The sequence below is a fragment of the Biomphalaria glabrata genome, chromosome 7, assembly GCF_947242115.1.
Source record: "Biomphalaria glabrata chromosome 7, xgBioGlab47.1, whole genome shotgun sequence".
In the NCBI taxonomy this organism is placed as follows: domain Eukaryota; kingdom Metazoa; phylum Mollusca; class Gastropoda; family Planorbidae; genus Biomphalaria; species Biomphalaria glabrata.
This window is the reverse complement of record NC_074717.1, coordinates 20,078,579-20,097,508: the sequence shown is the minus strand read 5'-3', so window position 1 is coordinate 20,097,508 and position 18,930 is coordinate 20,078,579. Positions and strand designations below refer to the sequence as shown.

Here is an 18,930-nt window from a genome sequence, read left to right as displayed (position 1 = left end):
CAGCCGAAATCACAACAAACTTCATCTTTCTTAAGTGTCGTACGTTCATTATTAAAACCTAAACAATAATTGCTCTTTGTTACATTGAGGATAACTGTTTTACATAAGCACATTTTGAAATTTGCTAAGTTCACTTTACAGTCCAACAGCTTCAGACTGAATGGATCAAAGCACACATGACTGCTAACAGATTGTAGTCAGATGAAGCCAGACTGTAAAAATGTTTCTAAAATGTTTTCTATGTTTCGGATATTCCTTCGGAGTGGAAGATAATATACTTCTAGCCCAAAGCTCCCGCAAGACGACGGGAGATGAGAGCGGGCAGGGTTTGAACCCGGGACCATCAAAAAGTCCGAACGACAGTCCAGCGCGCAAACCACACGACCAGGCAGCCATCTGGATGAATCCTTTTCATTATTCTTTTGCCAACCGACAAATGACGATATTAAAATGGCTAAACAAAAAAAGCAACATACGTAAACACTGAAATATGGGCATAAACTTATATTTACAATGAGTATACGAACGCTGTCTGTCTGTATGTCTGTCTGGTAAAAAGTTTTTAAACGTTTTTTCTCCCACAGCCACTCTCGAATTAAGCTGAAATCTTGAACAATTATATTTTTTTAACGGACAACACAAGAATCAATAAAAAATAAGTAATTAACTATTGGTCAATAATTACTTTGTTTGGTGTATTGAACATGGGAATGAAATCGTTCTTGACAAATGTGGTGGTATATGTTTAATTAGTCCCTTTAGCCCTGAATTAATTTGTTCAGCTTTCTTTTCTTGAAAAGACGATGACTAGAACATAGCTTTAACTCTTTGACTACAGCATTATTTCAGACAGAAACTAATTTCTGCACTGATATACATTGAGCTTTGAAATCCCTGAGTGTTACGCTGGGAAGGTAGCTTTCAACTAAATAGATGTACTCACCTTTCATGGTAGGAGATATTTACAAAGCTGTATTGTCCGAGTCATTGTGAGCCAGACTGACGTGCGAGGCTATTTTAGGCACTTGAAACTGCTGTTGTTTGGTTGAAGGGTTCGGACTTTTGTCTTTGCTATTCTCTTCGCAGCTCACCTTCTTCTGAAGATTCTTCAGGATCAAAGTGTCTCTCATCTTGAAGGCGTGCATCCTTTCCACCAGAAGCCACTGCTTCAGGACGTTTTTAAACTGAACGTACATGAGTCCGTAGAGAATGGGGTTGGCGGCGTGGTCCAGCAGGAAGAACCAGGACGTGGCGGTCAGAGCTCCGCTGTCCAGACACCAGCATCTGGAGTTGACCATGTTGACCACGGCGTGGGGCAGCCAGCACGTGACGAGGACGCCTAGCATCAGCCAGAGACATGTCACGGTAGTTTTGTCCTGCTTGACAAGGATGTCGTGGACCATGTCTTCGGTGTGCAGGCGAGGCGCCAGGTTGGCAAGTGGGGTGGGCGGGGCGTTTTGGTTATTGGTTAACGCCGTAGCGCATCCAGACCACTTTCGGCCGACGTATCGACATCCACCGCTTCCGGTGTTGCTTTCCGGCATCGAGACTCTTCTCCCACTAGATGTCCTTCCTTTTATAATCGGGGAGATCGCCGGGAGAGAACTGTGTCGCCTCTCACTCCTTGCTCCAATGGCGAGATGCTTGTTGATCGGCTTGTTATCAGAGTTCTTCAGCAAGGATTCCTTGGCGGGGTCTTCATCGTGAGAGTTCATACAGCTCTCAGGCAGTTCAAGAGCTGGCTTCTTCAGCGTCATGAAATAAGTGTCAGTGACGCTGGTTGACCTTTGAACCTCGACACTCTTCCTCCATTTAATCTTCAGGTAGAGGCTAATGTCGAACACCAGCATGGCAATGATGGGCATGATGTAGAAAATTGTTGTCGAGAAGATGGATAAGTTGAAGCTCAGATGGTAGCCTTCCGGACATATGTTATGATGGTAAGGAAATGGCCCTGTGCCGATGGAATACTGAACGTCTCGGGACGCGCCGTCTATCTGTCCCAGCACCACGCTTGGCCTAGGACTGGCGTTCATTCCGTTATCCGAGGAGCTTGACACTTTGGATTGAACCGATACGGCGTTTAGGGAGAGGAGAAAGTCATCCCACCAGATCTGAGAGAAAGAATTGATGAGAATGCCAATGAACCAAACAGACACCACGGCCACAACAGTCATGCATTTAGTGGACTTGCTTCTGTAAGACACCGGGTAATGAGTGGCTCGCCACTTGTCCAAAGTGATTAGAAACACGCTTAAAAATGAGATGTATCCAAGAGACTGCCTCGTAGTCTGGAAGATCCTGCATCTCCATCCACTGTCCCACGTCATGTGTAGATCATTAGATAGCTTGTATGGTTCTAACAGGCCAATCAGAAACTCTGACAGGGCCAGGCTGAAAAAGTAAAGGTTCTTGCAGCGCCGAAGCCCTCGCCTGCTGATAAACATGGTCAGTATGGCCCCGTTGGCGGCAATGGTAATGACACATATTGCCACCATAGGCACAGCCGAGGCCCATATTTCGAAGTAGCCTCTAGCGTTACTCGTTTCTCCCAGCTCAGTTGTAGCCATTTAAAATGCTTTGAATCATCTACAAAGTGCTGAACATTCAATAAGTTACATCTCTTACATTCTCTTGTCTTTTTGTGAACTTTCCATTTGGATCGAAAGTCAATGTTCTCCAAAATGTAAACATTTTATAATCCGTTCGTGAGTAAAAAAAAGTCAGTTCACCTAAAAAAGATCAAGAAATATTTGAGTGACAGTAATATTATATACAATTGTTGTTTGTACTAAAGGTGAAGAATGTTATTGTTTAACCTTCAAATCCCAGTTAATATTTGCCATCATTACTTACAAAGGTCAAAGGCAAGATTTGGTTAAACATATTTGTTTTGGGATAATGATCCAGACATGCAACATTAGAAGACAGTAGTCTAGATTAGAAGACAGTAGTCTAGATTAGATGACAGTAGTCTAGATTAGAAGACTGAATCTAGATGTATGGTATACCGTAGTGTTTCCCGAACTGTCTGAATAGGTGTTCCACAAAGTACTGGAATAATTAACTAATATTCCACCACGTGAATTAATCTCCTTTAAAAACAAAAGTAAAGTGTTCAATGAAATGCTCCGAATGTGTGAAGTGTTCCCCGAATGTGTGAAGTGTTCCCCGAATGTGTGAAGTGTTTCCCGAATGTGTGAAGTGTTCCCCGAATGTGTGAAGTGTTCCCCGAATGTGTGAAGTGTTCCCCGATTGTGTGAAGTGTTCCCCGAATGTGTTAAGTGTTCCCCGAATGTGTGAAGTAATCAACGAATGTGTGAAGTGTTCCCCGATTGTGTGAAGTGTTCCCCGAATGTGTGAAGTGTTCCCCGAATGTGTGAAGTGTTCCCCAAATGTGTGAAGTGTTCCCCGAATGTGTGAAGTGTTCCCCGAATGTGAGAAGTGTTCCCCGAATGTGTGAAGTGTTCCCAGAATGTGTGAAGTGTTCCCCGAATGTGTGAAGTGTTCCCCGAATGTGTGAAGTGTTCCCCGAATGTGTGAAGTGTTCTGTTCAACAAAACGTTTAGGACACACTATTCTACAGTCTAGAAGATTCTATTTTAGGAATAGACTGTAGATCCAGACCTAGACATCCTTGCTCAATATGAACGTCCTCTTTAACACTTGAATACAGCGGTTCTCAACCTGTATGTCCCGACCCTCTTAGGGGGTTGAATGACGATTTGCCAGGGATCGCCTAAGACCATCGAAAATATTGATTGTTATTGTCTATTCTTCTATTGCTGTAAGTGTGTGTGGGGAGGGGCGTCGTGGAAGAGTGGGGATTTGTAAAAAGGGGTCGCCGAGCTTAAAAGGTTGAGAACCGCTGCTTTAATACATGCGGGAATACCCGCTGCCGTAGTTTGCTCGAATCATAGTCTAGACCTAAGTCCTAGATCTAATTTAATTTTAAGATAATTATATTATGAAAAAATGTAGCAGTCAAACAGGAATTTTTCCTTGTCTGGCCAATCAGCTAGTTTTTTTTTTTCAAAGATACATACACTGTCAAATTTGTAGGAAAATCATTAGAGCAGCTTATTCGCATGTTTCAACGCTCAGACAGGTTGAATCTATTCGCATGTTTCACTCAGACAGGTTGAATCTATTCGCATGTTACAAAGCTAAGACAGGTTGAATCTATTACATGTTACAACGCTCAGACAGGTTAAATCTATTACATGCTTCAACGCTCGGACAGGTTGAATCTATTCGCATGTTACAACGCTCAGACAGGTTGAATCTATTCGCATGTTATAACGTTCGGACAGGTTGAATCTATTCGCATGTTATAACGCTCGGACAGGTTGAATCTATTCGCATGTTATAACGCTCAGACAGGTTGAATCTATTCGCATGTTACAACGCTCAGACAGGTTGAATCTATTCGCATGTTACAACGCTCAGACAGGTTGAATCTATTCGCATGTTACAACGCTCAGACAGGTTGAATCTATTCACCTTATAACGCTCGGACATGTTGAATCTATTCGCATGTTATAACGCTCGGACAGGTTGAATCTATTCACGTTATAACGCTCAGACAGGTTGAATCTATTCACATGTTATAACGCTCGGACAGGTTAAATCTATTCACGTTATAACGCTCGGACAGGTTGAATCTATTCGCATGTTATAACGCTCAGACAGGTTGAATCTATTCGCATGTTACAACGCTTAGACAGGTTGAATCTATTCACGTTATTACGCTCGGACAGGTTGAATCTGTTCACATGTTATAACGCTCAGACATGTTGAATCTATTCGCATGTTGTAGCGCTCAGACAGGTTGAATCTATTCACGTTATAACGCTCAGACAGGCTGAATCTATTCACATGTTACAACGCTCAGACAGGTTGAATCTATTCACATGTTACAACGCTCAGACAGGTTTAATCTATTCACATGTTATAACGCTCAGACAGGTTGAATTTATTCACATGTTACAACGCTCGGACAGGTTTGAATCTATTCACATGTTATAACGCTCGGACAGGTTTGAATCTATTCACATGTTATAACGCTCGGACAGGTTGAATCTATTCACATGTTATAACGCTCGGACAGGTTGAATCTATTCACATGTTATAACGCTCAGACATGTTGAATCTATTCGCATGTTATAACGCTCAGACAGGTTGAATCTATTCACGTTATAACGCTCAGACAGGCTGAATCTATTCACATGTTACAACGCTCAGACAGGTTGAATCTATTCACATGTTACAACGCTCAGACAGGTTGCATCTATTCATGTTACAACGCTCAGACAGGTTTAATCTATTCACATGTTATAACGCTCAGACAGGTTGAATCTATTCACATGTTATAACAATCAGACAGGTTGAATCTATTCACGTTATAACGCTCGGACAGGTTGAATCTATTCACGTTATAACGCTCGGACAGGTTGAATCTATTCACGTTATAACGCTCGGACAGGTTGAATCTATTCACATGTTATAACGCTCAGACAGGTTGAATCTATTCATGTTACAACGCTCAGACAGGTTGAATCTATTCACATGTTATAAAGTCATGTTCAAAGTCAACACAGTCAAACAATAGCACTAGCCCTTCCTTCAGATCGAATCCGAAGTAATATTGTAAGCTTACGTATTGATTAGACAGAAGATGAAGTCAGGTTTACGAATTTTCAACACATCGAAACAAGCAATGGTTTATAGCGATTCAGCACTTGATAGGCCTTAATCAATGACACATAAACACTAGATAGTGAGAGGTATATAGCACATTAGCACTTGATTTGTCATGTTTGGTTTATAGCACATCAACACTAGATAAACCTTGGTTTATAGAATATCAACCCCCAGATAAGCCGTTGTTTATAGATCAACTCTAGATTAGTCATAATTAATAGGTCATCAATTCTAGACAAGTCTTATTGCTTAAATAAACGAAGAGGTAACTATTAAATTGTTAATGCATTGTCGCCCTATAAACGCAGCTAATAGCCAATGAGGGTTTAACACATACAAAAAATACAATACTTTTATGTTTTAAGTACATTTCTACACTAAGTTTATGAAAAGGTGACGTATTCTTGTTTTGAGTTGCTTCCAATGAAAGAAACAGTGACACATTCGTCATCATGTCCTGTCACACTAAGCCATAATGCACCAACGGAGAACAGCGTCCGGAGGATATGCTCCTAGTGGATCATCTATCACCACCACTCATGGGGTACGTTTTATTAAACCAGAACAATAGTGCGGAGGAGGGGTGGGGGCGTTAGGATGAGAAGGGGGGGGGGGTAGAAGGCCAAACTAAGAGATGGCATTGTTGTGACTTAAACAAAACATAATAGAGACAGGACAGGAGACAGAAGACATACAAAGATAGAGAGAGAGAGACAAAGAGAGAGGAAGAGACATATAAAAATAAAGAGAGAGAGAGAGAATATTTCATTAATTAGCATTACGAACATTTTTGCTCTCATTCAAGTTATGAAATGAAACATAGATGAGTTATTATTCGTTTCAAGATAAACGGACAAGCAACACAACAAAGTGGGTGTGGAGTTGTCCTGAAGCTGACACTACATGTAGCTGGTCGTACGCTCTGTGTATTGCGGTGAGTAGGACTACTGGAGACACTTCAGGAATAGCTATTATCCTTTAATAAGTTTATATCTCACACCTCCCCCCTCTAACGGGTGTGTAACTTGTGGGTGTGTCTGGGGAAAGAACGATTTATTAGATAATATTAGACGGTAATCATTTCTCATCAATACAAAACATCTGGCAAACCAATGAATTACTAAAGTCTAACTATCGTATTCAACCATCTGCAAGGCGAGAGGGGAAGAGGAATCGAGCCCCACACCACTGCCTGGATATTCGAATGAATTTGAGAGAGAGAAAAAAAAAAGAAAGCGACAAGAGGCAGACGGATAAAGAGGGAGACAAGAGACAGAGATAAGAAACAAGAAACAGAGGGACGAAAAGAGAAACAGAGAGAAAGAGACAGAGAGAAGACAAAGAGAAATAGAGAGAACGAGACAGAGAGAAGACAAAGAGAAATAGAGAGAACGAGACAAAGAGAAGACAAAGAGAAATAGATTAAGAAAAAGTGACAGAGAGAAAAATAGAGAAGCAAAATATAAAAGCTACAAGAGTCAGGAAGAGAAGGAGATAGAGACAAGTGAGAAAGAGATAAGAGACAGAGAGAAAAAAGAAACAGAGAAATAAAAAGAGAGATATCGAGAGAGAGAGAGAGAGAGGTATTCAAAGTTGTTTAAAATCTTCAAATTAAATAAGTTTTAAAAAGTACAATGGGAACCCACTACATTGATCTTTCAGTTAGATATGGGGCCACTTATAATTCCAGATATAATTTGTCAGTGCTAATATTTCTTAGGAGCCCTAAGCTAAAGCTTCTTATGCTTATAGGTACATCCGGCCCTGGAAATACGTTGAGTTAGTTTAAAGAAGAGAATATCATTAGTATAACAAGTAACTGTATCACTAGATGATGAGTGTATATATTTATTGGTAGTTCTGTAGTTAGTTGGTTCTCACTATGTACTATTGTACAAACCAGATCAATAGTCATCTTTTTCTGTCAAGAATTTCTCTCTCTCCCTCTCTCTCTCCCTCTCTTTCTCTCTCTCTCTCACCTCTCATTCATTATTGTTTCTGTCTAAAGTCAAGTCTCTAATGAATCCCCAGACCGTGAACAGTTGTGTTTCAAACAGTTACTCACTCGGTATCGTACTGGTTAAATACAGCTGCTCCCTGGGGTACTCACCTTCCGTAGAATCATGTCACAGATACACAGTGCCTCAGAATGGGAGAGACACACGATTCTCTGGTACACTTTTCTCGGAATCAAACAATATAGGGAAATGGGGGGGGGGGAGTGTAAAATAGGGATAGGGCAACCCGCCCCTTCCCCACCTCCAACGTTTGTTCTCTTCCTTGTAACAAAGCAGTTCTCTCTCCTCCTTCTAATTGATCGCTGGGAGTAGGATCAATTATGCCTTCTTCTTCATTCCCCCCTTCCCTCCCCAGGTTAATATATATCTTCTGCCTTCCTCCTTACATACTTACGTGTGCAGTCTGCTAGTCAAGCGCGTGCCGGCGCGTGGCGTGTTCGAACCTGGCACGATGTCGATATCTAATTATACCAAACACATGCTCTACACAGACACACACTGATACGCACAGAAAGACACAGAGACATACAGAAAGAGGTAGATGTCGTGAACCATTTAGGATTGTTGACATTTTACCCACAGCCCAAGACATTTTTTTGTACAATTCCTTTGAAGCAGAATTTTAAAAAATGCAATAGGAAAAAAATATTTGTTCAGCATTTCGCTACTATCGAATTCTGTTGAGATTCTATACAGACCCTATCATGTTCATCATAAAACTTAAAACATCTAAACCAAGCTTAGGACACTCTCAATATAATTATACGGAATTTACATATTTTGGTAATCTTTAAGAATGTACAAATAATCATTTATCCATAGATTTTATTGATATTTTTGAATTCTAATAAAAATAATAATACTGAACAATAAAACCAAATAAAAACTGGACACTGTTAATGAGGCTAAAGTTAACTTGATTTCCTTGACCCTGGCAGCGCAGAGATTGAAAATAAGTTCATTTCTACAATAATAATAATAATAATACGCCCTCTTACTATAAATTCTCCCCACAGGAGGTTCTGAGTCAACTAATTATCTACAAAAATGAAATAGACCTATTGGAATTTGAATCAGACCCAAATGGCCGCCCAAGACTAATCTATAGAGATGTCTGCAAGTGAGACATGAGAACCACAGGCATCAACGAAAGTATGTGGGAGGAAATAGCCCAACACCGGACAGCATGGAGACAGACTGTGCGTGCTGGTAAAAAGCCTCGCAGAGACAAAGAAGCGAAGCGGATTTAGTCAAGAGAAAGAAAAAGAAAGCTGCCCTATCAGCTTCTTTTACGATGGTTGCCCTCTTTGCCTCGTATCTTGAGACTCCAACACTCACGGTTTCACGTCATGATGAGCAATCGAGAGCTAGTGTTTCCCAGCCGTGAATGCCAATATCACACTCCTTGAAAAAGCTTTTAAGTGTGTCTTTGTAACCCTTGTGTGGACCCACCTGAGAGCACTTTCCTGCACACAGCTCCCCGTCAAGACGTCGTTTAGGAAAGCAATTTTCTGGCATACAGTCTACATGTCCCACCCATAGACATTGGAAACTTTTTGCTGTGGCATGGATGCTGTATATATGTGACAACTGTAGGATTAAAACGTCTGATATGTGGTCAGACTAGTTCATCTGATGGCGGGAATATAAGGTCCAGCACTCTGATGCATCTAAGAGTGAAGGGAGGACTACAGCACTGTAGACTTTCAGTTTTGTGGATATGCTGAGTCCTCTCCATTGCCACACTTGTTCTTGAAGTCTGCCAAAAGCAGCATAGAAGTCTACATCGTCAAGGTTGGGGTTTGCTTCCTAGATAGACACAATTTTTAACATTTGCTGATATGGTGCTTCCTAGATAGACACAATTTTTAACATTTGCTGATATGGTGCTTCCTAGATAGACACAATTTTTAACATTTGCTGATATGGTGCTTCCTAGATAGACACAATTTTTAACATTTGCTGATATGGTGCTTCCTAGATAGACACAATTTTTAACATTTGCTGATATGGTGCTTCCTAGATAGACACAATTTTTAACATTTGCTGATATGGTGCTTCCTAGATAGACACAATTTTTAACATTTGCTGATATGGTGCTTCCTAGATAGACACAATTTTTAACATTTGCTGATATGGTGCTTCCTAGATAGACACAATTTTTAACATTTGCTGATATGGTGCTTCCTAGATAGACACAATTTTTAACATTTGCTGATATGGTGCTTCCTAGATAGACACAATTTTTAACATTTGCTAGTTATTGGCCATCTAGGAGAATGTCTGGTTCTGTGGCAGATTTATTTGAAGGAGGTTGTTGCAACACTTCTGTCTTTTTTTACATTGATGCTGTGGCCACATTTTTGCAGGCGTTGGTGAAGAGGGACAAGCTCATTTGAAAGTCTTCATTTGAGACATTTAGGGCATGTCGTCTGCCAATAGCAATTCTGTGTTGCAGTCCTATTTGACTTTGGTCTTCGCCTTAAATCTTTGAGCATTGAATAGACTTGTGGCAGTGCGATATTGAATGTCAACTCCAACAATGTCTTCGCGTGGCAGTGAACTCTGAGACAGGTTGAGACAGGAAAGGCTTAAACTGGTCTTCTTTGACTTGGACTTTTGCTTGCATGTCATCATGAAATTAGCGCACCGTTGTTATGAATTGGTCTGGGCAGCCCAATTTGGACATATTGGCCACGACGTACGTTATCTAACGACTTGTACATATATGTGAATTCAGTCTAGATATACCAAGATATAAATCTCGTGACAATAACATTGTAGCTTTGCATGACCGTTCGGCGTGGCATGAACGAATACTATTTACTATTTAGGATAAAGAATAATTTAATGAAGCTTCTTTGGTGGTTGTGTATATAGTATATAGTATGTATAGTATTGTAAACAGCACTTGATAGAATCTTGGGTGTAAGATTTAAAGAATTCTATGTTTATTTATTATTATTTCATTGATTGCTTGGTTAAAGTGGAGTGACAGCCCTTGAAATATTGTTATTGTTGTCAGAGGCCTATGTTTTGTGGTTGAATATACATACGTTAGGTGTCCATGTCAGAGCCATATGCCAGGAGTTCACATCACTTCCTTCTGGAATACGCTAGAACATTTGATGATTTCAGTTTAAAAACCCCAAATAATAATAATAAATAAACTGGAATAACTAAATAAGAAAGCTGAAAAGAAGCACGAATAAACGGTTAGTTATTCCACTTTATTCTAAGTTTAGTTCTAGAAAATTCAGATCTGCGTAATGCAAAATCTCTACTTAGAATTAGGTTCTTGGTCTTGTATGAGTCATTTTTACTTTGTTTTTGTTTTGTTTGCTAGCTCTGCCAGTAAATTTCAGAGGCTTCTCGGCTAACATTGTCAGAAAACAACTTGCCGTTGTTTGTTTCAGTGACGTGTCTTATTGCGTGACAAATATATTCTCAAAGCAAATAATCTCTTGAATGATTGATAGTATTAGGTGAGCTTATCCACATGTGCGGCTTCTATGTAGTTTCAGACAGTACTGTATAAAAAATACAGATTGATATCAGTATGCACAATCTCACGAAGTGTAACAATTATTTTTCCTTAAAATAAAAAAAAAATAATTACAAAAACTAAGAATTCATGTGAAGATTCTAGCAAGCAGATTTCTCAAATAATCTTTTAGTAGAATATTTTAACAAAGCTTTTATCAACTCTGTCTGTCTGTATGTCTGTCTGATGAAAAGTTTGCACACGTTATTTCTCCTACACTCAATCTCAAATCAAGTAGAAACTTTACACAATTAGTTATTGGCGTAGACAATGCATAAATCAATAAAATAAAAATAACCAATTAGTCGATGAATTACTGGTTATTAACTATTCTGTTTGATACCAACAAGGGAATTTAATCCTTCAGTACTGACAGTTAGGGAGGCGCGATGGATGAACGGTAAAGCTCTTGGCTTCCGAAACGGGATGCTGGGTTCGAATCCTGATGAAGACTAGGATTTTTAATTTCGGGATCCTTGGGCGCCTCTGAGTCCACCCAGCTCTGACATTAGTTGGAGAAACGTTATGGTGGTTTGTCGTTTTGCTAGCCATATGACACCTTCGTTAAACGTTGGCCAGAGAAACAGATGACCTTTACATCATCTTGACTTTACTTTTATTGACAGTTATGGTGGAATAGGTCGGGTTTTGTCATTTAAATAATAGTACAAGTTATTTCTCCAAAGTAACCTTCTGATGAATTTGAAACTTTAAACAATTTTTTATTGTAGCAATTAATGAATCGAAAGAGGGAGATTAAATTAAATTAATTATTTTAATGTCAAAATACTATACAATAGTAAGAGTTCGGATCTATTGCAATATCTGTGAGAATTTACCAAAGACATTTGTACCACAATGCAATTACAACCTTTTCAATGCCTCTTCGTTTTCTGTTCTCTCTCTCTCTCTCTCTCTATATGTCTATTTTGTCCTTAGCCTCTATTTTAATGATCATATTTTACCAAAGTAAGTCATCCCAAATAGACGTCTGTTGCTATATTACATGATACACCGAGAGACAATGATCGTCTGCAAATCTCGTGTTATCTCCCTTCTTTTTCTTTTTGTCTGTATGAGTAATCAACACTTGAAATCTGATCACTAACAATTACTTGAGAAATGTAGGACTAGGATTGGAATTTTTTTGGGGATGGGGGAATAAAGGGTATAAGTTTGTCAGTATGAAGGGAGACCGCTGTGACCACACCATAAGTTGGTCAGTATGAAGGGAGACCGCTGTGACCACACCACGCTGGTATGTGTGAAATGTGTATAGTATCTGTGTTCTAATGATACCGTCTGGCCATCGTCTAGACATCAAGGGTAATTCAGATCCTCGCCCAGTCACGTGGCCCATACAACACTCAAATCACAATTATAATATAAACAGTCAAGTGAACTAGTTCAATGTCAACAAGTTCTGATTTTTTCAATTCCTATTGTGAACTCAAAATATGAGTGAAAAATCTGAATAATTTATTTTGACAACATTTCATTATTCCATCCAGCTGAAATGTCGCATATAAAGCAGCTTGCCACGGCCACATTAAGCAGCTTGCCGCAGCCACATAAAGCAGCTTGCCACGGCCACATTAAGCAGCTTGCCGCAGCCACATAAAGCAGCTTGCCACGGCCACATTAAGCAGCTTGCCGCAGCCACATGAAGCAGCTTGCCACAGCCACATTAAGCAGCTTGCCGCAGCCACATAAAGCAGCTTGCCGCAGCCACATAAAGCAGCTTGTCACGGCCACATAAAGCAGCTTGCCACAGCCACATAAAGCAGCTTGCCACAGCCACATAAAGCAACTTGTCACAGCCACATAAAGCAGCTTGCCACAGCCACATAAAGCAGCTTGCCACAGCCACATAAAACAGCTTGCCACAGCCACATAAAACAGCTTGAAACGGCCACATAAAGCAGCTTGCCACAGACACATAAAGCAGCTTGACACAACATCACAGCCACATAAAGCAGCTTGTCACAGCCACATAACGCAGCTTGCCACGGCCACTTAAAGCAGCTTGCCACAGCCACATAAAGCAGCTTGTCACAGCCACATAAAGCAGCTTGTCACAACATCACAGCCACATAAAGCAGCTTGTCACAGTCACATAAAGCAGCTTGTCACAACATCACAGCCACATAAAGCAGCTTGTCACAGCCACATAAAGCAGCTTGTCACAACATCACAGCCACATAAAGCAGCGCCGAGTGACAGCACATGTTATTGAACTTTCAGTAGAAAGATCGTTTTATTAATGCTTGGAATGATTGTTCGCCATTAAAACTGAGTGTTGCATCTATGGAACAAACAATCATATTGTATTTTTACAAAGCTTATATCAACTCACTCTGTCTGTCTGGTAAAAAGTGTGTATACATTATTTCTCCGACACCCAATCTGGGATCAAACTGAAAATTTTTACAATTTCTTTTACCTGACAACACAAGAATCAAATAAAAGAAATTAACCAATTAGTTAATTAGCTATTGGTAATTAATTATTTTGTTTGTTATCTCGAACAAGGGAAAGAAACTGTACTTGACTGAAGTAGTAGCATAACCTGAATTAGTCTCCTTTATAGGTCGGTCGTCGTCTGAACAGAAACCTGAAATAGGACGAGACTAGGACAACAATACAGAACTAAACAATCTTCTATAGTCAAAAGATTAGCAGAGTGGCTACAATATCGGCTGGAGGAGTTTGAGCCATGAGTTCGAATGCAGGTCATTCCTCCCCTTTTTATTATTTTATTATTATTTTTTTTTTAGTAAATGTTTATTTATTGTTAGTCATGATTGTTCCAAATTAAATGAAATTGCTGTGCTTAATATAAGCTTAGTTGTGATGGTTTTTAAAATAAATTTTCTAATATTTTCTTGTTCTTATTAATGAACATTAGTTATATGGTCACCCCCATGCAAAAACAAAATCTTTCTTCACTATATTAGAAATAGAGCCAAAGGTTTGTGTATTCTGCTTGTCACCAATGAAACTAGTCTGCTGGTACTGACAACAGGTTACTCTGAAGTTTTAGCGTTTCAATGTCTTTCAAATTGCTTTCACTGCGATGTCTGCAGGCTATAAAACGTACTGCTAATGAGACTTGCATTTTTAGAAGGTAAGTGAAAGTTTGTTGTGGAATTAATTGGCAGGTTACTAATTGAGGAAGGGGGGGGGAGGCTACTGGACCCCACCCTTAGTGCTTTGACCTTGACCTCGCCATTCTGGGCTAGACAAGTAAGGGGAGAACATTTCATTGTTTGGATTGACACGTGTGTTGGACATTCGTTCAGAAATAAACATTTTTTATGTGTTGGTCATATGTCCTGCAGGACTGCAAAAGATGGGACATAAATGAGGTTAGCAATTTAACGCAAATGGGGTCAGAACTTCAACTCAAATGAAGTCAACAGTTGAATTTCAATTGTCAGTAATTCAGCTCAAAAGATGTCAGTAATTCAGCTCAAAAGATGTCAGTAATTCAGCTCAAAAGGTCAGTAATTCAGCTCAAAAGATGTCAGTAATTCAGCTCAAAAGATGTCAGTAATTCAGCTCAAAAGATGCCAGTAATTCAGCTCAAAAGATGTCAGCAATTCAGCTCAAAAGATGTCAGTAATTCAGTGCAAAAGATGCCAGTAATTCCACTTAAATGGTGTCAGTATTTTAAAAATGTGTTCAGTGAGTTAGACAAATAGGTTTATGACATTTTGAAATGCCAACATTAGAACTAACTCCTCACCTGATCATGGGAACATCCTGGTCTGAATTCAAAACCAATTGACACTACCACCGCAACAAAACAGTTCAACTGTAACCGGAGACAATAACTGTTTCATCATCTCTGATCGTCTGCCCAGCCACACAACTCGTGTTTTTCTTCTCAGCACCCATTGATCTGTATTGCGCCATTTTTTTTAACCTTACACAAGTCCCGTTTGAAAAAAATAAAAATAACCTCCTGGCACTGCCGTTAGCCAATCTATTTTAGCGGCATAGAAAAACAACTTGCGATCAACATGCGATTATTGCAAAATTCAAAGTTGAACGAAAACAAGAAATCTATATTGACTTTTCTTGATTCTATGTTATTTTTACATCAGAAAGCATTCTGGCGGGCGGTCTAATCATAAACTTGGCTAATTCAGTTCTTCCTATTATTGATATCATTGTAGAGAGCATTGTGGCTTTACAGCATGGCTATCAAGTACAGCATGTAGTGTTATTAGCAGCACAGTTGCTGTAAAGAGCGAGAGAAATGGAAATGACCAACTAGGCGAGCAAGGCGTGAATAGAACTTTACGTTTATTTGCAACTTTACATCCGGGCTTTCTTCCTTAGTACCACACAAGTGATCAATTAGTTTTCTACATATCTAGAGCTATTAATTTTGTTAATTTCTATCGGTGTTTGAGTAATGCTTTTCTAAACAAGAAAAATATAAAAAGATACTTTTAAAAAAATAACAATAATCATAATAAGGCTTGTCTTTTGAGTCCCAACATTAGTGAGGGATGCAGTATTTCCAGTGGCTGCGCAGCCCCAGCTGTGACCTACATATTTTGCCACACTAGAGCAAGCATAACCATTGTCCGCAGGTGGTCGATTTGGATATTCTTTTCGCTGTCTGCGTCTGTCCTCGGCAGCGAATTTTCTTTTGGTCTCAAGTGTGTATCACGCGGCCTTTGTGTGAGTAACCTCCAGCTGTCTCGTTCTGAAGCCGCATGCCACCAGGTGCTCTCTTCTAACAATAACAATACCTCTTTTATAAAACGTATAGAGCGATTATTTTGCTTTGAATAACTAAGAATGTTAAATTAAAAAAAACATTTTTACCACTCCCCCTTCTTCTCCCCAAGGAAATAAAATCCTGTTGAAGGGAAGGTCTAAATCTATTACACCTTGTAATATTCTAATGATTGGCCTTAAGATCTAGACCGGATGTGCAAAACGTTCCTAAACATTAATTGAAGAAACGTTTCAATGATCATAAAGACGCATCATGACGCATGCTGAAATACACGAAGACATTTACTTCTTGCAAGATAAATATTTTCTCGTTCAATAAAAATATTTAACTGTACTTCTTTTTATACTCTCATATATTATAAAGGTCCAATTAGAGTTTTCCCAGTGTGGCCAACGAGCTAATTATTCCTTTCCCAACAATGTACTGTCAAAGTTCTAGGAGAATCGTTAGAGGTTTGAGCCATTTGTCGAGATCCGTCTCCGGGTTTTTCATACCCCCTCAAGAAAGTTGCAGATTCCAGGAAGGTATGAGTTGAATAGAGGTATTGTAAACAAAAAATATCACGGAATAGAAAACATGCATGTAGATTTGATCTTGTATTTTTCGTTCACCTTGAGACGGACAATAGACTTAATCTATAGTTATAATCTGTAGACAGGTGGGTTATCTTATCTTATAGATTACAGACGTTACTTAAAGAAAATAATTACGTCCAAGGTATTTCATGTGTCAATCTAGTCATGCATGTTAATTAAAGACTCTGCTAAGTCGCTGGTTTTCCTCACTGTTTCAGGCAACCCATTCCATTCTCTAAGGAAGAAGGAGCACTTGTACGAGTTAGTTCTAGCGTATGGAATAAGAAATGTGCTTTATCTTCGTGTCTTGCTGAGTATTTTATAGGGTTTTGTTTTTCTATGTGTAGATTAGAGTTAAACATTTTCCTAAATTATGTCAAGCACGGTTGAGTCTAAGACTAAGACTAAGACTAAGACTGCTTTATTGATCCTTACGGAAATTTGTTGTGATTAGCAATTTTATTCCATCCAATCTATTCTCATTTCAGTTTCCAGTTTACCCACTAAAGTAAGCAGACTCCAGCAATCAATTGTAACTAAAAAATAAACATGATGAGGAATATATAGGCCTAAAATAGTTATCACCAGGAATGAAATAGAATGCACTGAATTCGTTTCCATGAGTAGAATGGGGGGTATGCTCTCCGTGGCCATGCAGATTTGGAGCCAGATTTAATTTACTAGTCGACCGACGGCGTATCATGCGCCGCTATTTTGCAGGGCCGGCTTTAGGCTACTGCAACCTATGCGACCGCAGTGGGCCCCGCACTTTCATAGGACCCATGCTAATTCTAGGTGTATAAATTATTAAATTAAACCATTTTATAACTTAAAACAGATTTCCATCGACCTCCTGTCGATTTACCAGGAGCCCCTCTAAATCTTCTGAAATTGCAAAATATACGAAAAAGTCCTGGAAATATCCGGAAATGATTAAAATCTTTAGAAAACTCATACAAATCTCCTGAAATATATAGACACCAATTGTCAATTTGGAGGTGCCATTCAATATGGAAAACGACTATCATAAAAAAAAACGGCATTATGTAATACTCATAATTGTGGAATCTAGAGAAAGAAGCTTCTCGCGCCTGAAACTAATGAAGACTTCAGGTCAACAATTCTCGTAGATAGATTGAAACATTTGGTAATTCTTGCTATTGAGCGTGATCTATGTAGGAAATAAAGTTTTTATGATATACTGTATGACTTCACTACACGTAAGGCTCGTAAAGTAGTTCTGTACGTAGTATAGAATGAATAAAATGCAAAAACGAATTTATTTTATAATAGAAACTCTTAAATTTCACTTATTATCCGTATCCCTACCCAAACGTGGTTCCGCGAAATCCGTTTCGCATAGGGCCCCACAACGGTTGAGTCAGACCCTGCTATTTAGTGACGGGTGAATACAGAGTAGATTACTTGTTCTCCTCCCGCCCCCTCTTATTTTCGCCGATATAACTACTTGGGGGAGAAATAAAAAGAGTGATCTTTACATGACTTCTTGGTCATAACGGTTAAGCCCGGCCCTGCCATTTTGTGATGGGTGAATACTACTTGTTCTCCTCTCTTTTTTTTTCATAGGGTAACTCTAGTCAAAGTTGCAGAAATAAAAGAGTGATCTTTCCTTTACTTCTTGTCCAAACTCTTGAGCCATGAAGAGAATTATATAGATTTTGATGACAGAATGTCGTGTCTATTGTCTTAAAGAGAACGTCTTATTTCCTTTCTTAGACCAAATGTATTACCTGCCATAGGATGTCGTATTTTCTTTCTGAGACAGAATGCCGTATTTTTTTTTACCTCAGAATGTCGTATTTCTTTTCTTTGACAGAATGTCGTATGTCCTTAGAACTGACGTCTTGAGCCTCGTCACCCTGACGCTAAGCTTATGTCACTTATTGCTTCTGACACGAAACAGATTTATTATCACATCAATAACGCACGTGCAGTGTTTAGCACGGGAAGGGGGGGGGGAGGGTAAGCAGGGAGGAGGGGAAAGGAAATGGACACAGGGAGGGAGGAAGGAAGAGATGGCCTTCGGTGTCGTCTGTATAGGCAAGAGGTATTTCATCATCATCTGGAGTACGTCCCGTATTTGGACAACAAAAAAATCCCCCCTTCCTTATCCGGTAGGTGACAGAACCCAGTGAAACGTCGTCAGATGATTGGCTAATGCACACATTATTTTCGTGTTCCGGTGTGTCCAGATGTTGCTTCATAGGGCGAGGAAATAAATGTATTTCGTAAATTGAACATGGTCTAAATATTGACCTAGTTTTTGACATGCTGTTTCCATAGCGAGGCTAATGTAACTGCACAAAAGAAACT

At 39.4% G+C, this 18,930-nt stretch overlaps 1 protein-coding gene across 1 annotated transcript in view; it reads right to left on the bottom strand.

The window, feature by feature from the left end:
* Positions 1–18,930, bottom strand: part of LOC106070596 (octopamine receptor-like) — a 98,832-nt gene that overhangs the window by 43,102 nt on the left and 36,800 nt on the right. The window contains exon 2 of the mRNA XM_056037002.1: positions 944–2,732. Within this exon, the coding sequence (XP_055892977.1) occupies positions 963–2,570 (1,608 nt within the window). The 5' untranslated portion in view covers positions 2,571–2,732 and the 3' untranslated portion in view covers positions 944–962. The remainder of the gene's footprint in view (positions 1–943; positions 2,733–18,930) is intronic.